We start from the raw sequence: 26,676 nt of genomic DNA, 5'->3' as shown, positions 1-26,676 counted from the left end.
TAACTGAACCAAGTACCGATAGTGACTGCATACTGGATAATGTGTGAATAGATGTTGTGTCATATAATAAATTGACTCAGTTTGATTTGGGACTTGCTCGAAACTGAAGTGTTAAGACATGGGACTTACTCCTACCTAAAAGAAAAAAAAAAAAGCATATTTTTGAATGTGTGAAGAAACAAGCAAAGACAGAACATGCAATTTTCAGACTGGAAGGCCGGAGCTGATATTCTCTGTCCTGCCTGTGATTTTTTTTATCCAATAAAAGAACCACTCGACCGGTACCTCCAAGTGGTTGTGGTCAGCGGGAACAGGCCCAAATTGGGGTAGGCTTTTGCTGAACCACATGGTAATGTCTCGCTTCATGTTGATGGCAAAGGGCTCGAACCCTTCCTGAAGGCCACAGATGGCAAAGTAGCGCAAGCTGCTGACATTCTGGCCAAGATTAATCCTTCCAACCTGGGACAAGCCCAATGCACACACTGGAATAAAACCTGAAGAGTAAAAAAAGGTTAGGTTGCAGCGGTCTGTCTAAAGCTAAATTGCTACCAAGTGGTACAATCCAGTTCAGCTCATGACCATGGAATAGTAAATCCTAATATTGGTTGTTTCTTTGTAAATTGTGAGGCAATTAAAAGGAACAGCCAAACAGTAAACAAGGACTTGTTGGTTTTCGGCATGTAACACAGTCTTTCCAATCCATTCCTGTTGTCACATATGCAACTCATCTATATGAAAATGACCACTACGATTAGTGCTAAAAATGTTGGGGTGTGGCTTAATTTGTATGGATGGGTATGGATTGTCATACTTTCCGAAGTTCAGGCGATGGAAATGTCCCCCCAAAAAATTTAAAGAAATACTGTCATATGGAATCCGGTGCCTTTTGGTTTGGTTGGGGGGGTGGGGGGGGGGGGGTCAATTAAAATTCTCACCTTCTCCAATTTCAATATCTTTGAAAGCCATCTCTGAACCAGAGTCGCTGATCAGCATTTCGCCATTTAGTGTGAACATGATGTTCATCTCCGTCAAGTCGATCATACAGCCCACCACGTCACCAGACTGCCACTGACGCCCAAAGGACTCATTGCCAATGTGCCACCTTTGTGCCTGCAACATCACATTGTCATTGTAAATACAGAAAATGTTTGTGTAACATCAGAACCTGTCTAGTGGGGTACACACACAGAGAAAATCTGGCCAATTTGAATTATTGGCACAACACCAGCAATTTCAACAACAGTTATAGTTTCGTGATGACAGCAAAAACGAGTACAACACACACTAAAAGACCTGGGAGAACACGATCAAATTTCCCTTATCACGTGTGGTGCATTTCATGTTTTAAACATTTAAGATGTAAAAACCTGCTTAATCTTGCTTGAGACTACTCTCAGAACTTGACTGTTATTCAAATAAAAGAAAAAGACGGTGAGTCGGACTCACCTTATTGCCATTAAAGACGTAAGCAAGCTCATCCGCACCCAGTTCTGTGTCAGACCGGACGCTCGGACGAGCCCAACCCACTCGCATCTCTCCCGTGGTTACAGCCTCAAACTCAAAGTACCACTTCCCTTGCGTGATGCTGTACGACCTCTCGGCCCTGAACAGCCGAACCTTGTCGCCACGGATGTTCTCCTGGCCGTGGCCAGCTGCAGGAAGGCAAAGCAGAAGACCATGAGGGTGTTTTTTTTTTTCTAAGAAAAGCTTAATTTTTCAATAACATATTTCAGCGAGAAAAATCTTTGTAGTCCTACAAAATAAAAGTTTTATTTTTTTAAGATAAATTGACAGAATTATTGTTCTCTTTTTTTGTGAAAGATTGCGTAAAACTACAGTCAGTAATTCCCCGGTGCACAAGGTGTGAAAGTGAGTCTGAATCGCTTGTTTATATGTGCCCTGTGCTTGGCTGGCGACCAGTTCAGGGTGTACACCGTCTCTTGCCGGAAGATAACTGGGATAGGCTCCAACACGCTCGTGAACCTTGTGAGGAGATGTGGTTTGGAAAATGAATGAATAAATGAATGAAAGTCACAATATTTAAATTTTTGAGTCAAAGTAAAACAAGGAAAGATCATAATTAAATAGTTGATATTAGAATTATTATTGTTACATTATTCTTGTAATATCTTTCTTGACTTTGTTCTCATTAAAACAGCATTTTATTCCTGTAATAACAATACTTTACTCACACAAGAATGTCGGATTTATGTCTTTATATGCCACAATCATATCAGAGATTTTAATTGGCCTAAAGGTAAGGTATAAAGGAGTGATCCGCTTATTGTATGATTTATTAGCTAGCCATATATGGAGCTATTCAGTTTTCTAAAATGATACAATGATTTGATTGCAATTTTGCCGACCCCAAACTGTGCCAATCATTGGTGTAACTGTATGACGATGACTCACTACTCTCTTGGTCTGGAGGCTCAATGTTGTAGCCGTAGCCAATTAGTGTACGGACCGCATTGTTGACACTGTCCCTGTTGGTCTTCTTAGTTCTCTCATCCAGCAAGTTGTAAGGCACCAGACGAGGATTTCGCTTATTCAGGATGTCCTGAAAGGCATGCTTACAAACATGTACTGTCATGATTCGCAACCACTAACCGTGGCAGGTAATTTCACCAATGATCAATTTAAATGCTGAATCCAACAGTATTGGAAGACAGAACACTGCAAACATATAAAAATAGACTGAAGAATTTTACGTACACCCACAATGTGCACTAAAAATACATGCAATACGCTATAAATTTCCGCCTATTTTGAAGAATATTTCTGGATGAATTAAACAGAAAGTACAAGTAAATGTCCTTACCTGCACAATGCTGTAAGTCCACCCTTGTCGTACACGATCTCTTGCCCAAACATTATGACCGTTTTCCGCCAGTTTCTCCACAAGCTGGTTCTGATTGGGTGTTAGCTTGACGTGGCTAAGGTCGAGCGGCGCGGGCTTATATCCGTTGCTCATGACATAGCTACAGAAGGGAAAAATCAGTTTTTTTCCCCCACCTGACAAATATTTGTGCCAACTGTGAAAACATGTCAGCAGACGTACGTCTTTGGCAGCTTAATTTTCTTGAGGTTCTCCTCAGCTTTCTCATCACCCATGCCGACATGGCAGCCCAGAGCCAGGAGAGTCCTGTGAGGGAACGAGGAGCTGGATCTCACCAAAACTGTCTTCCAGAGATGAGATCGCATGGGCAAGTCTCAAGACAGTCTCAAGACAGTCTCAAGTCTTAACCTTCAATTAAGTCTCCAACAAGTCAGCCATTAAGTAGGTAAGCCAGTAATGCCAGTAAGCCATTTTATCTTAGACAAAGTCAAGTCAAATGTTAACTCCCCTTCGCAATGCAGTCTTACCTAGAACTGTCTTCATGAAGAGAGAGAAGACCAAGAAGTACATATGATAGTGTTTGACCAATTTATCCAACCCATGTATGAATGTATTATTATACCTAATCATGTTTCAAATCAGGTACTGAAGCTTTACCTCCTAATTCCAAGTCGATTCTCAAGTCTTTTAGCTTTTGCTAAGTAAAATCCTAAGTCATTAAAACAGTGACTGGAGTCGACTCCAATCCAAGATGAAATACTCAAGTCCTCATCCCTGCTCTCTTCTCACATCAACTTCCAACTACAGTAACTGAAAGAGGGTTTGAACGAGAAGCTCACTTGAGAGTCTCTCCGGACATCTGCAGGTTGTAGTTCCTCTCAGGCTCAGGGAGACTCTGGAAGTCCACCAAGCAGGGATGAAGCTTCTTGTTGTCATCTCTGAACTGTGAAAGTTAACTAGAGTAAGTTATTCATTGGTAAAAAATATCAAACAAACAGAAATTTTTTTTTTTTTTAAATGAATGCATGTCTGAGGGCATTGTAAAAATGGTTCCAAATCTGTATATTTACTGCTCTTTTTGTCGGCAGAGGAACATGTGGGAGCCTTGGTCTTTGGCGACAAAATGACATTCAATTGAATTAATAAGTAAAAATGAAAATATATCCTAAAATAGAAGGCAGCACAGTGCCACAGCTGTAAAGCGTGGGCCTCACAGTTCTGAGGACCGGAGTTCACACCCTAAACTGGTTGCCAACCAAGAGCAGGGCACATATAAACAAACAGCCATTCGAACTTACATTCACACCTACAGGCAATTTAAAGTCTTCAATTGCACTACATGCATACCCTGCATGTTTTTGTGATGTGGGAGGAAAGCAGAGTACCCAGCGAAAAACCATGCAGGCACAGGGAGAACATGCGAACTCCAAACAGGGGAGGCCGGATTTGAACCCGGCTCCCCAGAACTGTGAGGGAGGGAGATGTGCTTACCAGTCAGCCACCATAAAAACTTAAAATTCAAAGAAAATTAAATGAAATACAATGTAAAACAGTAAAATAGAATAAAATAAAACTAAACTTAACAAAATCAAAGCTCCTCTCAACATGGAGGAATGGAAGCTCTGTTCAGATGACTGAGATGATGCAGTGGATAAACAGTGATTCAAAATATTTTTGGGTATTTTAATTGAAGACTTTAAATTGCCCGTAAGTGTGAATGTAAATTCGAATGGCTGTTTGTTTATATGTGCCCCACTATTGGCTGGCAACCAATTCAAGGTGTACCCCGCCTCTCGCCCGAAGATAGCTGGGATCAACTCCAGCACGCCCGCAACCCTAGTGGGGATAAGCCATAAAAAAATGGATGGATGGAGTTATTTTGTGCCTCAAATATGAATGTATCTTAGGGGCTAATTCCAGACTCACAGTCCCGTAAGTCCATCCCTGCTCGATGCGGGTGATCGCCCAGAGCTCGTGAATATTCTCTGCCAGCTTCTCTCGAATTCTCTCAAGGTGTGGCGGCAACACAATCTACAAAGATAGATAGGTGGATAGATCGGTAGATAAACTGACAGACAGAAAGGCAGACAAACATGTCTTCAAAACAGTACATAATAGTTTTTACACACTGAAACCTGATGGAAATTATAGAAAATAAATAATGAAATGTGATAAAGATAATATCTGCATGTTATGTCTACTAAGAATAAACAGAGGTTTGTATGTTGTTGTTTTGCACCTGAACTGTGTCCACAGGGCAGGGGGTGAAAGAGGTGTGGGTGAGTGACAGGGTAGGCCCGAGCAAGTTCCGTACGCCATTGAAGTCGTGCTTGTACTCTTTGATGGGTTCGATGCGCATCCTCTCCCTGGGCAGCAGAGCCTCATAGCATGGCGCATACCCCGGTGGGGGCATAAACTTGAAGTCTCCGTGGCGACCACCCAGGAGGAAGCGAGCTCTGGAGATGTAAGGAAGCTTGAATTGTATGTCTGAACATTACAGAGATCACTTATTTAACAAGGGAAACAGTGTCCTTCTGTTTGTCTTTTTAGATACTTTCCAATGAAAAAAATGTAATCTTTGAGTCAAGGCATTCCCTTAAATGATGCTATGTTGCTCTTACTTGACACCTGCTGAGAAGCTGATGACCGGGAAAAAGAGGGCGTCCACATTGAAGTTTTCAAACATGCCCTGAACAGGGTGTCCGTTGATGCGGAAAGAGATACTAGGCACGCTCAGATCCAGACAACAACTGACCACGTCATCTGCAGCCAGTGTGTGTGCGCCAGGTGAGGCGACCTGGCGGGCAACAGTGCCTGATTGGACAGTACAGTATGCATTAAAAGATCCCAGAAATAGGCTGAGGGAATATTTTGGGAGTTGTCAAACTTGGTTTCAGAACAGATCATCAACATTCAATGGCACAAAAGGGCAGAATCTTCTCTAAAGTTTGATGTGCTTCTTACCTGACCATAAGTGGAGGCCGTCAAAGCCGTACGAGTACAGGTCGTCACCCACCCCGTTGCCTCCCCAACCTTCCCCACCTCCTGGGTAGGGGCTGTAGCCTTCTGTCATGGCCCAGCCCACGCGTAGGTGCGACGCTTCCGCCGTCACAAATGGTTCCACGTGGTCCACCATCATCTCGTAATACCACTTCTTATACTGTGTGGAGCCCTCACACGTGCCCAAGAAGATGTTTGGCCGAACACTGAGCACAGACGAGCCAATCATCATTATCATGATTATAGGAACCACCTACACCTCAATTTTTGCAATAATATTGATTGGCCTTGAGCCAGGTGTCAGCCTGAAATGAAATGTCTTCATCCATGTTGAATGTTGTTTAATCTCAAAAGATAACATTCAGTTAGAAGACTGGCCTGGGGTTGACAAAGTACGAAGTGGGATAATGAAAACCATCCATGCCTACTAAAAGTAACAAAAATAAACCAATATTTTCACACTATGCATGACCAGCTGCATAATGTGAAAATACATAATAGAGTAACCATACACCTTTTTAGTAAACACTTTTTGAGGTATTAAAATGTACTTTTTCCAACACATTATAAGCATATTTGAACATGGAAAAAAATTGTTTTTTTTCAGAAAATCTACTTGTATAGAAAATATGTAATAATAATGGAATATAAAATTAAAACTGTTGTAAAGTTACACCTCACACAAAGCAAACAGTTTATACAGTTTGTAATATATATATATATATATATATATATGTAAAAATATACTTTTTAGGGAAAAAAAACTCATTTTAGATGAATAGATCAAAATGCCTACTACGCTGCTGTACTTTAATGTTGATCATTTTCTTTTTCTTTCGGCTTGTCCCGTTATAGGGTCGCCGCAGTGTGTCATCTTTTTCCATTTAAGCCTATCTCGTGCATCCTCCTCGCTAACAGCCATTGTCCTCATGTCCTCCCTCACAACATCCATCAACTTTTTCTTTGGTCTTCCTCTCGCTCTTTTGCCTAGCAGCTCCATCCTCAGCGCCCTTCTACCAACATAGTCACTCTCTCGCCTCTGAACATGTCCAAACCATCGAAGTCTTCTCTCTCTCACCTTGTCTCCAAAACATCCAACTTTGGCTGTCTCTCTAATGACCTCATTTCTAATCCTATCCAACCTGTTCACACCAAGCGAGAACCTCAGCATCTTCATTTCAGCTACCTCAAGTTCTGCTTCCTATTGTCTCTTCAGGGCCACCGTCTCTAGGCCGTTCGTAATAGGTGTAACTGGAGAGATTAGTAATTCTGTATTTAATGTAAAAAGTTGGAGAACCCCCACTCTATAAGAATTATATGGCAATTGGACACTTGGGCCTGTAGTGTAAATCCAGCCATTGGGGTAACTGCTCTCAGTACCTGGTTACGTAATTTACAATGTTGGTCTGCAGCAGGAGGTCGCGCGCCGGAAGGAGGTTTTCCGTGATGCGGTTCTGATTAGACCTCACAGCAACGCCGTTGCACACGCAGAGAGAACGCAGGACATCTAGAACCTAAATTCACCACGTTAAAAAGTATATTAGTTCAATATCTTTTGAGGAATGTATAAAACTTCAAAAACCCACCTTATGGTTCCTTCCATGCTTGTCCAGGAGAGAGATAATGGACTTTATGTGGTTTTCTTGGATGATGTTTAGAACCTCGGGGCTTTCAATGAGCACACAGTAGAGCACCTCCAGGATACCTTGGTTAAATTACAGACAAAAATATATAAAATACTAGTATTCTCATCAGAATTTTCAAATCCAATTCCAATGAAGTTGGGACGTTGTGTTAAATATAAACACAACGCCATCCATTATGGAAGGTCCTGACCCTCACAAGGATCAGAGGAGAGCTGAAGTCTATCCCAGCTTCAGGCGAAAGGGGGACTAGACCCTAAACTGGTCACCAGTTAGGAGCAGGGGAGAGAGACACCATCACTGAGTGGGAATCGATCCCATGTTTCCCGCACAAAAGTCAGGCATGTGTACCATGTTCAACCTATATTTAATTGAATTGACAGGATATTAAATGTTCAATCTGATAAACTTTATAGTTTTTAGCATTAACTTTGAATTTTATAGCTTGAACACTTTTAAAAAACCTGGGTCAGGCTGAAGTTTACCACTGTTACATCACATTTAACAACATTCAACAAGTGTTTAGGAACTGAGAACACTAATTGTTGAAGCTTTGTATGTGGAATTCTTTCCTATTCTTTAACAGTCCGGGGTCTCCATTATCGTATTTTTCACTCCATAATGCACCACACATTTTCAATGAGAGAAAGGTCTGGAATGGAGGCAGGCTAGCCTTGTACCCGCTCTTTTTTACTACAAAGCCTCGCTGTTCTAACACGTGCAGTATGTGGTTTGGTACCGTCTTGCTGAAATAAGCAGGGGCGTCCATGAAAAAGACCTTGCTCGGATGACAGCATGTTTTTCCAAAACCTGTGTGTACCTTTCAGTATTAATGGTGCCTTCACAGATGTATATGTTACCCATGCCAGTGACACTAACACAGCCCCATACCATCACAGATGCTAGCTTTTGAACTTTGCCTCTAGTTGCAATGTTTTTTTTTCGTCCTTGGCTCGCAGGACACGATGTCGACAATTTCCATTTTTACTCGTCAGACAGCAGAACACATTTCCACTTTTGATAAGTCCAATTTAGATTATCTCAGCCCCAGAGAAGGCGGCGGAGTTTCTGGGTGTTGTTGATAAATGACTTTTGCTTTGATTAGTAGAGTTTTAAGTTGCACTAACGGAAATAGCTCTGAACTAGATTTACTGACATTTTCTGAAGTGTTCCTGAGCCAGGTGGTGATATCCTTTACACACTAATGACAGTTTTTGATGGAGTGCCGCCAGAGGGAATGAAGGTCACGGGCATTCAATGTTGGTCTTCGGCCTTGCCACTTACATGCAGATTCTCTGAACCATTTGATGAAATTATAGACCACAGATGATGAAATCCTGAAATACTTTGCAAATGTATGTTGAGGAACATTGTCTTTAAAGTGTTTGACTATTTTCTCACACACTTGTTCATAAAGAGGTGAACCTCGCTTCATCTTTGCTTGTGATTGACTGAGCAATTCAGGGAAGCTTCTTTTCTACCCAATCATGGCACCCACCTGTTCCAAATTAACTTGTTCACCTGTGGGATGTTCCAAACATGTATTTGATGAGCATTACGGGCCTATGGATAACAGCAAATTCATGTTGCAAGTTATACATTTTCAGAAGGGTTTTCTTGATTTTTTGGGTCAATTTTGGGGGTGCACATGATACTCAAGAGCATATAACATTAAAAAATTAAGGTGAATGAATGTGCATAATAGAAGTTATTGCAAGTGAACGCTACTAATTCTGACTTTATAATTTTTGTATGAAATCTAACTAATGTGCATTTTGTACATCTAATAAGTAAAATAAATAATAATTTCATAACCTTGCTTTTTTTAGTAAAAAAAAACATTATCTTAATGTCAGTTTTCTCCGTTATGGACAATCCGTGAACACAGAACTCCAATTTCAGAACACCGCTTGGTTTCGCAGTCACGTCCTTTCAGGTCTCACTATTATTGCTCACGTGACCACTGAAGTCCCCCAACAGAACAATGGAGTCCCCAGTGGGGGTGCTCTCCAGCACCCCTTCTAAGGACTTGAAATAAGGTAGGTAGTCTGAAATGCTGTTTGGTGCATTTCCCGTCCCCCCCACCTGAAAGCAGAAGGAGGCTACCCTCTCTTCAACCAGGGTGAACCCCAACATACAAGCGGCAAGTATACCCACACCTGCTCGACGCCTCCCAACGTGGGCAACTCCAGTGGAAGAGGATCCAACCCCTTTCAAGAGGACTGGTACCAGAGCCCAAGCTGTGTGTGGAGGCGAGCCAAACTATATTTAGTTGGGACTTCTCAATCTCACACACCCGCTCAAGCTCCTTCCCTGCCAGAGAGGTGACATTCCACATCCCTAGAACCAGCTTCTGTAGCTGGGGATCACTTCACCAAGGTCCCTGCGTTCGTCCAGTGCCCAGCTCACTGTACCTGACCCCTATCTTTCCCATTAAACACTTGTAGGAAACTCGAGGAGGGATCATGTGATACCTGACGAGGCCTCCAGACGGTCCAGTTTGCTGACCAACCAATCCAGGTTGTCGCAGAACAATGCGCAGTTGGAGCGGTTGCCTCTGATGAGTGAAGCTTTCCAAAACAGGATAAACAAATCATGTCAAATGCATCTCTCTCGGTCTTCAAAAAGTGTTCATAATTCTTATACCTAGCAGCTCGTAGAGGAGATTGACAATCTCTTTCCAGGACTCTGCTGCTTCCTCACCGGCAAACTCAGAGAAGTGGGCCGCTGTGTTGTACACATTGAGTCGGTCAATGCACTCCAGGACAATGGTGATCATTCCCTGATGGAGAAAAATATGGCAAAAATTCTGTTCAGTTCAGGAAAATGCTTCTAGCTATCCTGCAAATACAAGCTCACTCACTCCTCCCTCTACTCCATTCCCCACGACTTACTTATCCAATGACACAATTCACATTCAGTCACCTCAAAGACTTGCAGATGGTCGGAAATTGTAGAAGTCTAACTTATATTCAAGTAACACAACTACAGGGTCGCTACTCACCACAATTCTATAATTTATTTTTCAAATAAGATGAGGGAATGCTTTTCATGTGTTGGGCTGAACTTCTGTTGAGTTAAGTGGATTGTTGCTCAAGTTCTCTAAGTTCCAGTTGTCTGTGAGGCACTGTAAGTGTCTGAGTCTGATTTGTAAATGGATGATTGACTCGAGGTGTAAGTCGACTTAAGATCTTGCCATGTGTCAAAGGGTGTGGGATGAAGGGTTTAGCAAAGTAACTGCAACTGGTCATGCTACCGGTATCATTTTTGGGAAACTATGTATCGACCGATGTTGCTCTCCACATGGCGTCCATGTTATTTAAGCCAAAACACATGATTGGCAATTAATTGACTTTAAGATCTAACCATCTTTGCAGAGTAATAAAGTCAACACGCCGACGAGTGAGTTCAAACTCTCTTATGTTGGCCATGCCGGCAAAACATGCTCGCTTGCATACCTCCTCTTGAAAGAGATTCTGCCGGTTGCGAAGTGAGCGGAGCTTGGTCTGCTTCTCCTCATGCTCCAGCTCTTCCTCCGGAGGATGGAAGTAGAATATGAGATCCTGCAGGGAGAGAATGACACCCTCCAGAGGAAGTGACAAAGGCCCAGGAGATTTGTTTTTCCCGCTCAGAGAGTCCAAACCCCTAAGAGAGAAGGCAAACATATTCATTTAGATTAAATATCTCACGCCACATTACATCCCAGCAAAAAAATCTGTTTTATTTTGATAATAAAATATGGATATTGGGTTCATTAAAAACTCTAAATTGACACAGAAGTGGATGTAAGAGTCAGTGGTTGTTTGTCTGTTTGCCCGATGAATGGCTGGCAACCAGTTGTGGAGTAAGCTCGATAGAAAATAGATGGATGTAGTTTTACTGTAAAACTCTTTAATAAATTTACGTCCAAATAGACTTACTTGATAAACTGTCTGAAGAGACCCATGGTGCTATAAATCATACGAGCGGCTTGAGACTCCTCAGTCTGGGACCGGGACACAGTGAGGGCATCGTCCATGTGTCCTTCTTGGTGCAAAATGACCTGGAAGCAAAGATGACATAATTAAACATGACCAGTGGTGCGCCATCAAAGCTAGCAAGGCCTTCTCAGCTGACCTAAACATTATCGGAAGCACTGATCTACATTTAAAACCTAAATTGTGATTTCTGTTACATGAAATTGCGCGTGTTCCCGACAGTCTGTTCTCTTTATTTAGTAAAATTGCTCTTGGCTTCACTGGTTCCATTACACTTGCATACTGTAAATGTTTTTTTTTTGTCCAATCAAATTTCTGTCGCTACGAATACCCATGTCAATCTAATCTGACCAGGGCCTTCTGAGTAAATAGTCCTGGCCCATGTTACTTAAATTATACCATCAATGGGACTGACGTTACCTTTTACCTTTTTAGCAACTTATTGCATTTTTTTTGCAGCCCCCATAGGTCTGTGTTTCAATGCTTTGAAGATAATGAAGACAAATGGTAGGAATTAGATAAGTCCATGAAGAGCAGAATAATTGTTAGAAAAATCCAACAAAATACAGGCAAGAAAATATACATTCATCCGTTTTCTTAACTGCTTATCCTCACAAAGGTCATGGGAGTGCTGGAGCCTATCCTAGCTATCTTCGGGCAGGAAGCAGGGTACACCCTAAACTGGTCGCCAGCCAATCGCAGGGCACATACAGTGAAGAAAAGAAGTATTTGAACACCCTGCTATATTCCAAGTTCTCCCACTTAGAAATCATGGAGGGGACTGAACTTTTCATCGTAGGTGCATGTCCACTGTGAGAGAGATAATCTAAAAAGAAAAATCCAAACAATTTATTCATGTGATACAACTGCAAATAAATATTTCAACACCTGAGAAAACCAATGTTAATATTTGGTACACTAGCTTTTGTTTGCAATTACAGAGGTCAAACATTTCCTGTAGTTGTTCACCAGGTTTGCACACACTGCAGGAGGGATTTTGGTCCACTCCTCCACACAGATCTTCCTAGATAAGACAGGTTTCTGGGCTATAGCTGAGAAACACGGAATTTCAGCTCCCTTCAAAGATTTTCTAAGGAGTACAGGACTGGAGACTGGCTAGGCCACGCCGGAACCTTGATATGCTTCTTACGGAGCCACTCCTTGGTTTTCCTGGCTGTGTACTTTGGGTCATTGTCATGTTGAAAGACCCAGCTACGACCCATCTTCAATTTTCTGACTGAGGGAACTATACATGGCCGCGGTCATCCTCTCCTTAATACATTGCACCCCCAAAGCATGATGCTACCCCGATGCTTCACAGTAGGGATGGCGTTCTTGGGATGGAACTCATCATTCGTCCACGGTTAGTGGAATTATGACCAAAAACTTTCATTTTGGTCTCATCTGACCACAAAACTTTCTCCCATGACTTCTCTGTATCATCCAAATGGTCATTGGCAAACTGTCATGAAATGCATGATTTTTAGTATGTTATTAATGAAAAAATGGCAGCCGGCATAGACCCATGCGTTTTTTCACCACAAAACATGATTTTGATGTATACAGCTTTTTGTAACTCCTGCCATGAAAATCCTCTTGAGGGATTTGTTTTCGAGAAGAAGTGACAAAATGGTCAGTACTGCCCTCAAGTGGACTCATTTGTTTCCATTAGTTTTACCTCCGGTAAGGTAGCTCGTTATTCCTTCGTGTTAGCCAAAATGCCGACTCCTTGCATTGCTGGACATTGCTTGAACACTCGGGAGGATGGATTTACCCTTCATAAGTTTGCAAGAGACCCAGTTCGTTGTGAAAAATGGATTGCATGGGTGCAGAGGACGAGAACTTTGTGGGTTCCAAATGACAGGTAGGTGTGTATACAGCTACTAAAAAAAATAATAGTTTGCGTTGGACCACGTAATCGGTCTCTCATAACGTAACAAAAGATCCGCGTATGAAATGTGTCGATGTGTGCGTCGGACGGCGTCAGGCTGCTGCGTCACTTCACCAGCGGCTCTGACGAACGCAGCTGACAACGCCTCACCCAGCTGCGTGCGATGACAACGCAGTAAAGCACCCCGGCGCGACGGTGTTGTTCATCACGTACTGTGGCGGCTATGAACAACCCCCTAAAGCAGCACGGCTCGGCTCCATTATAAGCCACCACGCCGCCGAAAATGAGCCACACCACCTGAGGCACCGCGTTCGCCGGTCACGGCTTTGGTGAAGGCTGCGCTTCGGGCTCGCGGACAGCGGCGGCTCTGAAGAACGCAGCCGACAATGCCTCACTCAGCCGCGTGCGACGACAAAGCAGTAAAGCGCCCCGGCTTGACAGTGTTGTTCATCGCATACTGCGGTGGCTGTGAACAACCCCTTAAAGCAGCACGGCTCGGCTCCGTGATAAGCCACTTTGGCGCCAAAAATGAGCCACACCAGCCGGCTGGAATGAGCCACGATGCCGCCGAAGATGATCGGACGGGGGGGGCCGTTTGCCTGTGATCGCATATCTAATTATGGCTCAAAACAATAGTGTAATATTGCCACGATAACTTCACTCAGTTGTGTGGTGTTCTCTTTTTCGAAAAGAGCTTCCGTGTCAAAAGGTACGTGTTTGTCTCCCATAGTAGGGTGCACCATGTTTTCATTGGCGAATGTCCGGGTGACGTCACAGACATAGGATGCAGCCAATATGGCGACCACTTAGATGTCGTAGAATGACACTTGTGCAACTTTGTGCATGGATAACGCGCTCTCCGCTCACATTTATTTTTTCGTATAGACATTGAAGTGAATAATGTTATGTTTTCTTCATTACAATATCGATTTTAGAATGTTTATAGGCATGACACTTGACCTTTATGACGGGCCTTGACATATGCTAGTTTAAGCAGGGGAACGTTCCGTGCCATGCATGATTTCAAACCATGACGTCTTAGTGTATTACCAACAGGAAACAGTGGTCCCAGCTCTTTTCAGGTCATGGACCAAGTCCTGTCGTGTAGTCCTGGGCTGATTCCTCACCTTTCTAAGGATCATTGAAACGAGTGATACCTTGCATAGGGCTCCAGTCCGATTGAGATTGACCGTCATGTTTAGCTTCTTCCATTTTCTCATGATTGCGCCAACAGTGGATCTTTTTTCACCAAGCTGCAGCTTGGCAATTTCTTCGTAGCCCTTTCCAGCCGTGTGGAGTTGTACAATTTTGTCTCTGGTGTCTATGGACAGCTCTTTGGTCTTGGCCATGTTACAAGTTTGAGTCTTACTGATTGTATGAGGTGGACAGGTCTTTGGGGGTCAGAATTCTAGCTGATAGACAGGTGTTCAAATACTTATTTGGAGCTGTATCACGCAAAAAGTCGTTAAAAAAAATCATACATTGGGATTTCTGGATTTTTATTCTTAGATTATCTCTCTCACAGTGGACATGCACCTATGAGGAAAACGTCAGACCCCTCCATGATTTCTAAGTGGGAGAACTTGCAATATAGCAGGGTGTTCAAATACTTATTTTCTTCACTGTAGAGACAAACAACAGTCGCACTCACAATCACACCTCAGAGCAATTTAGAACCTCCAATTAACACATATTTTTAGGATGTGAGAGGAAACCAGGAGGCAAACCATGCAGTCATGGGGACAACATGCAAACTCCACAAAGGAGGGGGCGGGATTTGAATCAGTCCTCAGAACGGTGAGGCCAACGCTCTAGCCAGTTGCACCACCATTCCGCCCCGAGTGGGTGTTATACCTTAAAAATTATGGTAGATTAAATTGGGTAAATTGGGCCCTAATTCAAGGTGGTATGAATCATAGTCTCAATCTCATGGATGTATAAAGCAAACCAAATAATTTGGAAAATGCATTGCATACACAAGGTAACTCAATGCGCTTTACATGATTAAAAGCATTTAAATACAAACAAATAAAAACATTTGAAAATAAAATGTAAAATTAAAACAGTTTTTACTGCAAGAAATATCATTGAAAAAGGGAAGTACTCTAAAATGCGTGAGAAAATATAAGAGTTTTTAATCTGGGTTTGAAAACACTCACACTTAGGGCTGACGTCACCTCAGTTTGCAGGATAATAGCTAAATGTTGCTTTACCATGTTTACTTTTGACTCTGCACTCCACTACTTGAGCTGAGCCAGTCAATCTCAGAGCCCTACTGGATTTGTATCCATTAGCATTTGTTTTATGGATTCAGGACCTAAACCATTTAGTGATTTATAGACCAGTAGCAGAACTTCAAATTCTATTCTAAAGCCAGTGTAAAGACTTTATAATTGGAGTTAACCATGCAGAAGCAAGCACACCTTCCTCTTCATCATTCCCAGACGAGCAGCTTTGGCATCGAGGGCAGCATATGTGAGCCACAGGCCAGTGGATACATGCTGCACGAAGCACATGGACTCTCCATACTTGATCTCTGGAATGCCCATCCCCTCCACATCTCGCTTGTGCGCCACATCCACCTTCTCCTGCTCAGTGGCGACCAAACAGGAAAAGACAATTACAAACAGCTACACAACACGTACATTTCGATATAGATGTTTCGAGTGGAATGTCAGGCACTACAAAAGCTAACAGCTGAACAAAATTTTACCTTGTCTACAGTTTGTAAGGGATCAAACACCTGTTGTGAATTTATCCTTGTTAAAAAAATGTTTTTCAGAACTGTTTTTGTTTAACAAGGCAAATGCCCCTAACTTATGGTAATTAGTTTATAACAAATAGAAAAATGAAAGTTGAAAAAAAACAACATATCAGACCTTTGATACGCGGAAGCAGAACGCAGACAGTTTGGTGTTGGCTCTGTCAGAGTCCACCACCAACAGGCCCTTCTCCTCATCCAGACACAGGTACCGGCCTGTGGTGATGTGGCGGATGCGGAATGATTGACCCCACTTAAAATGACTACCACTCCAGCTGTAGGGGATGGAGGGAAAAAAATTCACATATCACATATTTCTAATCCAGTGGTTTTCAAACTGGTCACAGACACAAAACTGCAAAAACAAATATTAATCCATAGCTAGTAGCTCTTGGCCAATTAAAAACTCTAACATAACTCTAATTTATCACATAATCTGACATCGCTGCATTAATAGTTTTTTTTTGCTATTGATTTTTGAGAAAGTAAAAGAAAGTGTTAAACTACTACTCTCTTTCCTTGTTGCGTTGTTGTATTATGTTACGGTATGTATCTATTTGGGGGAAAAGCTCACAGTTCTGAGGTTTTAAATCCAGCCTCGTCTGTGTAGAGTTTGCATGTTCTCCCTGTGCTTGCGTGGGTTTCATCAGGGTACTCCAATTTCTTCTAATATTTCAAAAACCTGCATGGTATGTTCACTGAAAAACTCTAAATTGCCTGTAGGTGTGAATGTGAGTGCAAATGGGTATTTATTTCTACGTGCATTGTGATTGGTTGGTGACCAGTTGAGGGTGTATCCTGCTTCGCACCCAGAAGCAGGTCGGATAAGCTCCAGCACACAATCGACCCGAATGAGGATAAGCATCCACCCATCCATTATCTGAGCCACTTATCCTCACAAGGATCACAGGAGAGCCGGAGCCTATCCCTGCTAGCTTCAGGCGAAAGGCGGACTATACCCTGAAGTGGTGACCAGTCAGTCACAGAACATATCTCAACACCATCACTGAGTGGGAATTGATGCCACACTGCCTCCACCAAAGTCAGGCGTGTGTACCACTTCACCATTGGTGACTCCTGGGATAAGCAGTATGGATGAATATATCTATCTATTTATGTATGTAAAATCACCTGATCCGCAAAGGCTCCAACCGCCACAGGGAACGAGCCTGACTGCAAACAGCACCGCCTTCATAGTGAGCCATTCTGGAAAACACACAAAAACACACGTGTAGACACGGAATGACAGAAAGATGACAGACAAAGAAGGTAAAAAAATAAAATAAAATGTGAAAACAGCTATTGCATACATATTAAATGCTTAAAGCTAGAAACAACTTTAAAAAAGTAAAGAAAAACATTTAAAACATTTGTTTCAAAAACGCAAAATAAATACTAATAAAGCTAATAATAACAAAGTCACCAAAACTAAAAATAACTAACAAATACTAATAAAGCTCAACATTTTAATTTGAATTAAAAAATTTAATGGTACTCAGACAAAGATGTTTTTGCACCTTGCTTTTCTCACCTGCGCTTCTCCTCTCCTTCCTCCGGTGTGGCAATAGTCAGACACTCATCCATGTGGCCGTGGAACAGCCTGAGAACATGGCCGCCTGTCAGAAACCCTGCAAAACAGCAGAAAAAAAGGCCATCATAAAGTGAAGTAGCTGTGTCTCTCAAGCAGCATAACAAAAATCTAAATGTTCCATTCAATAATTGATTTATTTAGATTTCATCCATCCATCCATTTCTGAGCTGTTTATCCTCACAAGGGTCACGAGAGTGCTGGAGTCTATCCTAGTTGTCATCGGACAAGAGGCAGGGTATACCCTGAACTGGTTGCCAGCCAATCGCTGGGCACGTGGAGACAGACAAATGTCGCACTTACAATCACACCTAGGGGCAATTTAGTCTCCAGTTACTGCAGGTTTTTGGGGTGGGGGAGGGACCGGAGTGCCCGGAGAAAACCCATGCAGGCATGGGGAGAACATACAAGCTACATACAGGCGGGGCCAGGATTTGAACCCCAGTCTGTGAGGCCAATGCTCACAGACTGCCGCCTATTTAGATTTAATTTACTATTGCTGAAACTTTTTATTTGTTTTTGAAACATTTTAGTCTCCTTGTTTCAGGCACCTCTGTTCAGTTCCATCATTATTTAAGCATTTGGATTCCATTTATTAATCCATCTATGTTCCTAACTGCTTCTCCTCACTAGGGTTGCGGGCATGCTGGAGTTTATCCCAGCTGACTCTGGGTGAGAGGCGGGGTACACCCTGAAGTGGTTACTACCCAATCACAGGGCACATATAAACAAACAACCATTCATGCTCACATTCACACGTATGGGCAATTTAGAGTCTTCAATTAACCTACCATGCACGTTCTTGAAATGTGAGAGGAAACAGGAGTACCTGGAGAAAATATTCACGCAGGTACGGGTAGAGCGTGCAAACTCTTTTTAGAGTCTTTGGAATTATTTGTGGATGTATGTGTTTGCACCTTCAGCTAGTTCGCATCCTGAGCTAATGGGATTCATATTCCACAGAGTCTGCATGAAGGAGGCGTCCACCATCAAATCTCCACTCGCATAGGACAGGTGCTAAGGGAGAAGTGATAAGGGGTCAGCCAATAAAGACTGGACACTGTGCACATTTTGAGGAGTCTTACTAGGTATCTCTCAGAGGACACGCTGACAAGGATGAGGTCATCCCCCACCCGGACCTTTTCACCTTCAGACCGCTGCTTGGAGGCGGGATGAATGGTCCACCAACACGCCTCACCTGTGCCAACAAGAATGCTGAGTCAAGGTATCTTAAATTGAAAAAAACAAACAATATTTTGAACCCTTAATATTCATGGAACCAACACATGCTGCAAATAAAAACAAGTCACAACCACCCACCTACAGACTTCCAAGATCACATGCCAGCCCAGCAGGCCCTGCCTCTTAAAGGCACATGCAAGTATCCAACACACAGACCCTACATTAAATACAATATTTTCAATACATTTCATGCTTGCAATTTTTATTGTGTGTTGACATGTTTACAATGTCTTTAAATTGTGTTTTAACACAAATGTGTGCATGTGGGAGGGGTAATGCTATGCCCCCCAAATTTTTTATATGGTCTCATGATATCATGGATTTTCACTTATTGCTAGTGGGCCTGGAATGTGTCCCCTGCAAAAAAAGTGGATTCACTGCATTAACTGTGTGGATCGTAAATTTACTAAAAACTATTATCCCAAAACACATCTTACAACATTAACCTTAAAAATAAATGGCTGACAGGCAATTTGCATTTGAATAAATATAGAAGAGGTACATGTGTATACAGAGGCAGCAGAACCGTCGGGCATTAAAGGCACGTGCCCCTCCCCCACCTTTTACCCAATGTGCCCGTAGTGTGACATGCTCCTTCATCAGAATGGAAACGGTGTTTTAAAGTGCCCCAAAAGTCACGTGCCCCCCCCCCCCTTGCCAATGTTGTGTGTTATATCGCCTTTGCAACCCATAACAATTGTAATTGTTAAGAATTTGTAAGCTTGATCTTTTTAATAATCACTCCACAGAGCATTATTAGGTTTACCAGTGGAATCTTCTTGTAGTCCCACATCAAAGGCCAGCTTGTCTGTGAGCGACCGAGATGTGGTCAAACAGCTGAGGTACTGGAGAAAGAGTCTTGATTCAGAACTTTTACACTGAGTGGGAAAGACAGCAACGTCTGGTGCACCATATAAAAGAGTCTAACTTACCATGCCCGAGTGGTTGTGCCTGAGAAGGATGGCGTGGCCGTACAACAAGGTGCGATGGCCGCCACCTTGAGAGGACTGGGGAAGTACAGGCAAGAAACAAACTTTTCTAAAACCGGTTAACTGCAGACAACACACAGCATCCTTAACACATGTTGCCATTAATAGCTTTGTGTTCAACTAAACAGACTCAGATGTCACACAAAGTCAATTTATGAGAAAACTGAGACGAGATCATCATGGATTCAGTTTATTTTTGTGACATATGTGTCTGGCAGTCTGCTATAATATTTCTTTGGCTTTAGCTCAATATAGGTTGGGAAATACTGCTTCACGGGGCAAGGTAACAAATAGGACACATGTCTCACAGTCCTTTGTGGAGGTACTTGTGCTTTTGTGGGTTTTCTCCAGGAACTCTGTCTTAATAATGATAACAGGAACCTTGCAGTGGTTGCTGCTCAGACCACTGCTCAGATTCAAAAGCTCACAGGACTGATGCTTAAATATAATATTATTAAATATTTTATCAATATGCTAGTAGGATGCACTGTGGAAGATTTTTTTAAAAATATCTGAAATCGCTGCATCTCAGATAAAACTAAAACAGTCACAAATTATGGAGATACATCTTATTATTAAATAATGTCAATCTTTTGTTTACATAGCTTTTATCCACTTATCCATCCAATGTCCTTACTAGTTCCCCTCACAAGTTTCGTGGGCGTGCTAGAGCCTATCCCAGTTATCGTAGGACAAGTGCAGAGTACACCCTCAACTGGTCGCCAGCCAATCGTAGAGCACATACAAACAAACAGTCATTCACACTCATTCACACCTGTGGGCAAGTCTTTAATTAACCGACCGTCTATGTTTTTTGGGATGGGGGAGGAAAGTGGATTAACCGAAGAAAGAAAGGCATGGGGAGAACATGCAAACTCCACAGAGATGAGCCCGGATGTGATCCCTGGTTCTCAGAAATGTGAGGCAGATGTGCTAACCAGTAATCTGCTGTGCTGTAGCTTTTATAATACAATAAAAAAAATATTAATAAATTCAGAATGAATGATAAAGATGGGTGGCATGGTGGGCATAGCTGGAGAGGGTTGCCTTTCCTGTTATGAGGACCGGGGTTCAAATCCCGGGCCTGACTGTTTGAAGTTTGCATTTTTTTTCCCCCACATCCCAAAAACATGCATTCATTGGACACTCTAAATTGCCCCTAGGTGTGATAGTGAGTGCGACTGATGTCTGTCTATATGTGCCCTCCAATTGGCTGGCAACCAGTTCAGGGTGTACCCTGCCTCCTGCCCGATGATAGCTGGGACTGGTCCCAGCACTCCTGTGACACTTGTGAGGATAATCGGCTAAGAAAATGGATGGATGGATGGATGGATGGATGGATGGATGGATGGAAAAAACAATTTAGTCCCACCAACAGGGTGATGACAATGGAGTTTTATGCAGGGTTATGTATTGCTAATCCACAAAGATTACACGGGAGGGGCAGGTATGTCAAGTACTACACTGTTAGCTACGGTTGCCATTAGCACTAATTTGGGCAGAACAGGTGGTGGTGCTTGTCTTTCTCAGTGTAAGTCTGGGGGGCAGAGGGATACACTGGGGGTGTCTTGTTACACCTCTACCTCTGACTGAGGTGAGTAGGCCATTCTGGGCCCAATGCCCTGCTATTCTCAACCTGGCGTTGTCATCGTCATCTGGGATGCCGGACATGGACCTCAAGGTGCGAATGGGGATCTAACATTGCATTAACATCCATACTCCCCCCATTTAGGTTGTTGTTATGTTTCTACTCTTTATGTGTCCGAAGAGACTCAAACACTAGCGCAATGTTTTCTCACGTGACAATTACATTGCAAAAAAAAAAAAAACCGACATCTGGGAAAGCTATTTGAGTAATAATGTTATGTTGAATACTGTATCACACTAGAAAAATTGAACATCAAAACACAGGACTCTGTTTTCATAGACTGGGCATCTGTGATTGGTTGCAGATGTCAGCGTATCCTGATTATTATGCAATCACTAGGTCTGCTGCTCAGTTGCAAATTTGGTAGACATGTTTGCACCCAGCTGGTAATTCGGTGCAGCAAGATTGTGTCCTTGGAGATGAGCTCGGAGTAACAATTTGGTGCAGAATGTCAGTATAAATGTATGCGTGGCTAGACCAGTCCTGGAGCAGTAGGTAGACCATTGGCTTAATGCAATTTTAGTAAATATAATCTGAGCACAGGCAGACAGATTCAGTGCCCCTCGGACATGTGTGGTGGATTTAAAATATATTTCATTCATTAATATGAACATCAGGCATCAAAACCTTTGACTCCGTTGTAGGAATCATTTCATATAACTCATTATAAGTTTCCAAATGCCCACATCACGTCACATATACACTATTTGTGATTTCCTCCCAAGATGACTTTATATTATCCAACCACGGAGATCTGCTTGTGGTTCCATAGAAATGTACTTTGCACACTTTGACCTCCGAGACTCGATCAAATCAGTTTCTTCTTCAAACATTTTGTTGTCTGCACATTGCCATGTCAAGGCTGTCAGTGCATGACTAGTGGGCCACATTTAAAGGGAATGAGAGGAGCTACTTTGATTGGACTTATTGAAGTCAGATTTGCTCAAACCCACAAAGTTCCAAAAGGCCTACACACATCTGCAAATTAACAAAACCATCAGATTTACGCTGATCATGAAAATACAGTTCGGTCCATGGAATTCATTTTAATTTAAACACAACTTTCACTTGAGTACACCTCTAACATTGTTAAATATTACAGTAAAGCCCTTTTATTCACAAATATTTAAAAACACTAGTTACCAACATCCTCCAAACATATTTAACAACTATTTTAATTGCTAAAACTGGAAAGATACATTTTTTTACCCAAAACAGTTTAATATTTCACTCATCTTTCAATGTTACCCTGCAAAAAATAAGAACGTGCAAAGAACATTGGGAAACTTAACTTTTCCCAACATACAAAGATCATAAAACAGTTGAGATGTATCACTTCATCATTTGTCTTGAGTACTGTTATCCTCATGGCCAGGGCTTTGGCATTATCCCGTAGGATCTTAGAGCACATAAACCGCAAATAATTTCCACTGATAAAACATAAATAGGAGAATTCATGTGTAGGCAGGTGTTCTATAATCCAAAAATGCATTGAAATTAAGACCTCTCCCCTTAAGGCAGGGGTGTCAAACTCATTTTTGTAATGGGCCAGATTGTAATTATGACATCCCTTGGAGGGCCAGTATGACTCCAAACCCATCTAAATGAAAAATTACCTCATATATAATGTATAACTAATTTTTAAATTGAAGCCTATAAAACGTGTTTTTCAACTATCACATTTGTTTTCAAAGGGGGATTGGTATCTCAATGGTATTACACCCAAAAACAAGTAGCAATTTTGATTTGCTTTAACAGGCCAGATAAAATTATGTGGCGGGCCGGATCCGGGCCCCAGGCCACCAGTTTGACACTTCTCCCTTCAGAACTTTTCACAATGGAGTTCGTGATTTTGGTGTTGACTGCAAGGGAGGGCAAAGACAACAAAGCCACGGTGCAGGCTTGCCCATATTTCGTAGTGGTCGCATAGAAGCCTGATTAGAAAGTAACAAGGCAGCTTTTTCGCTGGTTGGTCTCTAAGTGTGAGAAGTCTGAAATCACTCTGTCAGCCACTCTACTATTACATGCAGTTTCTGATGTCCCTGCGATGCCATTGAAATAAACATTTTTTTTCATCCAAGGGTACATAGTATTGTGGCTAACGCCCAGTTTGTGCTTTACGTCGTGAGCCATCCTAATACCCTTTTAGCACATAAACAATAAATGGGTTCGTCGACAGCTCAGTTGAGTTGCTAAGTAGTTTGAAAAGGCTTGAACAGACTTCTAGCCCCATCTGCACTTGAGTAAATGAGCCTTCTGAACCACTATTGGGCAAAATATGGTGCGTATAATAAAGAGAGTGTGTGTGTGTGAGAGAGAGAGAGAGAGAGAGAGAGAGAAATGATTGTTGCAACTTTATTTTCTCCATGTCCTTTTCAGACTCCTACCTCAGTCATATCCACCGTGTTGGCCAGCATCTCCTGGAGAGCACGCACCGACAACGACTGCTCCAGAATAAAATTGCATATTGCCAAGTCTGGAGGCACCTTCTGAAAAAAAAAAAAAAAAAAAGAAAAGAAAATGAGAAAAACAATGCAACACTGGGTTGGAGATGAAACAGAGGCGGGGACACGAGTCACCTGACTTGACTCGAGTTGAACAGTATTTGTAAGTCACCGATTTTAGGACTTTTGACTTGCTTGGCTAAAACTTACAAAAGACTGACTTTTAATTGTTTGCAGTTGAAATCCCACCTCTTTTCAAGATAATGTGCCATTTGTTTTGAATCAAAAGTTATGTTTTGTGTACTACACCGATAATACTGGGGGTTTGTCAGACTTACTCATGGCTTCCACATACTGTACGTGACTAACTTCCACCTCCAGAAAGAAGCAGGAAATCACCAGAGTGGATTCTTCAAGATGATTACAGTAGTTAGTTACCTGGGCATTGGACGTGGTCTCAAGGAAGCAGAGGCGGTTCCCGAACCCCTCGCAGGAAAGACACAGTTTAATCTGCTGCTCCTTCAGGATGGAGGCAGTGCACTGCAGAACCACCTGGTCATCCTGCATATGTGAAAGCACAAAAACACTTTTAGTTTATACTTTACACATACTGGAGATGTTTTACTGTATTATCATCAGTCTGGCATTTGTTGTCCTTGGTTGGGAAAGGGCAAAATCATGACAAAAACATCCCAATTATGTTGGGCATGTTGTGCATGATCTACTAAGACTACAACGCAGTTGGCGGCAGGCGTAAAGGTGGGGGAGACTGATCTCTTTAAATGAGGGTTTAGCACTCTACATATCTGAAAAGTTTCATCTTGAAACGTTTGAGAGCGCATTATGAGGGCAAAACGAATATCGAAGTGATGGAGAGGCAAACTAACACTGGATAGTTGAACACAAGTTGAACATGACTGCAGTCGAGCACATCATTCCATGAATTTTAGGGAAGCCAGCAACTGCATAGAAGCCATATTGTCAGAAGCATAACCACATACACCTGATTTTTACCTTACTTTCACAATATCCTTTAAAAAAATACGCAGCTAATTACTAAAACATTTTTCGTTTTCATGTTGGTATATAGTTTACAGTTATATGGTAGATCATCATAGTAATCCACAAGGGTTGGAATGAGGCAACTACATTTGTTTTTTTAATTGAAGATGTTCCTTGTTTTCTCAAAATGTGCAAAAATGGTAAATGACAACATGACTTGTCAATTACAGTATGTGTGATTTAACTAGTCCCGAGTGCATGGAAATCATATGTACAGTATCAGCACATCCTGTGTAACAGTGTGTTTAAAACTTGGGAAACCACAAAAACACCTTTGGAAGAAGTGAGCACCATTTGCGACACGCACAACGCAGCATTTTGCTCACTTGAAAAATGAGTTGCTTCAAACGAAAGGTGCTCTGTCCTGAGTAGTTTATCATATCTAGATGTAAATACCATGAAATACAAGCTGGAATGATGAACTATTGTCTCATAATCATCTTTTCAACCCAAATTTTTTTCAGTGGACAATAAAAACAAAGGAATTGATTAATATTTAGAACAGCAGGCACTGTCTGTTGCGGGCTGAGTTTGCTCTTTCATCCAAGGAGTAGAACAAGTTTTATTTAGTTTTTTGTTTTTTTTTTGTGATGTTTTTTTATTTGGTGAAGGAACGAAGCAAAGTGTGTATACATCCCAAGTGGAGTGCTAATTTGACTGGTGCAAATGACAGCAATAAACACTCCCTCCCCTGTGAACCCCCCCCACGTGACACTCACATTCTCAGCTGTTGGCTGTACTCAACCATTACACAAGCAAGAAGATCCGCCACTTAACCTGAGTCACGCTCGTCTCGCTCGTTCCTGCTCAGATTTGTCCATTTTTTTACTCTCTCCTGTGTTCCCATCATGATGATATTTCAGACGTGAAGTGTTCAACCCTTGATTCTGCATTGTAGTGCGTGGCGTACAAGGCCACCTACTGGTTCAAAGCGATGTCGAGAGCATTCGCATGTTTATGACAGCGAGAAATGGAAAGTGACTCAGATGGGTGACCTCGTAAAAGCTGGTCGCCTCATGTACTCACAGGCCTGGAAAGTGTTTCCTTTGCCAATGACTGTTTCGTCTCAACCCTGCACTCTTCTATCTCCCCTCAGAACCCAAATGTCCATTGTCCTATACCCCTAGCCCTTGAACTCTAAAAGGTAGAACAATGTGCCCACTCACAACAGCAACACCACTGCAATCTTTATCTAACTGGAGTGCCACCTAAATCTATGTGTGTCACAAATTAGTTTTTTGAGGTACGAGCGTTGCTCTGACATTTTTTTTTTGTCTTGAGTTGCAAGCAAAAATTTTGTTACTTGGCAGAGACCAAGTGCGTTTGCTTCAAGGTATTTATTGTCATGCCCATTTGACGTTTGATGTCAATTTTAACACAAACTGAATTACCCATGATTTAACCAAACCGGATAACTTTGGTTGACAAAAGTCTGCTAGGTTAATGTTAATCCATAATGCAAAACCTAATAGACCGCCTAATGAAAATACCATTGATGTTGCATTAGTTCTAAGCTTCTAAGGCAATGGCTATACGAGTAAAAATCGTGGAGCCACAAGTAGAAAAACAAAAAAAAACGGGCACGTGTGCAA

General features: G+C 42.1%; 1 protein-coding gene across 1 annotated transcript in view; it reads right to left on the bottom strand.

Moving 5' to 3' along the window:
* LOC133504515 (ryanodine receptor 1-like) overlaps window positions 1–26,676 on the bottom strand; it is a 144,299-nt gene that overhangs the window by 93,930 nt on the left and 23,693 nt on the right. Inside the window, exons 3-29 of the mRNA XM_061826813.1 lie at window positions 24,461–24,583; window positions 23,966–24,067; window positions 19,874–19,948; window positions 19,708–19,786; window positions 18,785–18,897; window positions 18,617–18,716; window positions 17,643–17,739; window positions 17,243–17,317; window positions 16,230–16,386; window positions 15,774–15,938; window positions 11,403–11,524; window positions 10,941–11,127; window positions 10,129–10,264; window positions 9,957–10,052; window positions 7,426–7,544; window positions 7,220–7,353; window positions 5,804–6,045; window positions 5,461–5,653; window positions 5,079–5,295; window positions 4,766–4,870; window positions 3,679–3,782; window positions 3,062–3,145; window positions 2,822–2,981; window positions 2,413–2,560; window positions 1,447–1,652; window positions 936–1,110; window positions 286–494 (exon numbers count right to left, since the gene is read on the bottom strand). Of these exons, the coding sequence (XP_061682797.1) occupies window positions 286–494; window positions 936–1,110; window positions 1,447–1,652; window positions 2,413–2,560; window positions 2,822–2,981; window positions 3,062–3,145; window positions 3,679–3,782; window positions 4,766–4,870; window positions 5,079–5,295; window positions 5,461–5,653; window positions 5,804–6,045; window positions 7,220–7,353; window positions 7,426–7,544; window positions 9,957–10,052; window positions 10,129–10,264; window positions 10,941–11,127; window positions 11,403–11,524; window positions 15,774–15,938; window positions 16,230–16,386; window positions 17,243–17,317; window positions 17,643–17,739; window positions 18,617–18,716; window positions 18,785–18,897; window positions 19,708–19,786; window positions 19,874–19,948; window positions 23,966–24,067; window positions 24,461–24,583 (3,723 nt within the window). The remainder of the gene's footprint in view (window positions 1–285; window positions 495–935; window positions 1,111–1,446; window positions 1,653–2,412; window positions 2,561–2,821; window positions 2,982–3,061; window positions 3,146–3,678; window positions 3,783–4,765; window positions 4,871–5,078; window positions 5,296–5,460; window positions 5,654–5,803; window positions 6,046–7,219; window positions 7,354–7,425; window positions 7,545–9,956; window positions 10,053–10,128; window positions 10,265–10,940; window positions 11,128–11,402; window positions 11,525–15,773; window positions 15,939–16,229; window positions 16,387–17,242; window positions 17,318–17,642; window positions 17,740–18,616; window positions 18,717–18,784; window positions 18,898–19,707; window positions 19,787–19,873; window positions 19,949–23,965; window positions 24,068–24,460; window positions 24,584–26,676) is intronic.

The sequence above is a fragment of the Syngnathoides biaculeatus genome, chromosome 8 (assembly GCF_019802595.1).
Source record: "Syngnathoides biaculeatus isolate LvHL_M chromosome 8, ASM1980259v1, whole genome shotgun sequence".
Classification (NCBI taxonomy): Eukaryota; Metazoa; Chordata; class Actinopteri; order Syngnathiformes; family Syngnathidae; genus Syngnathoides; species Syngnathoides biaculeatus.
Note: the sequence above shows the minus strand (reverse complement) of the source record. Positions and strands in the feature narration are given on the sequence as shown.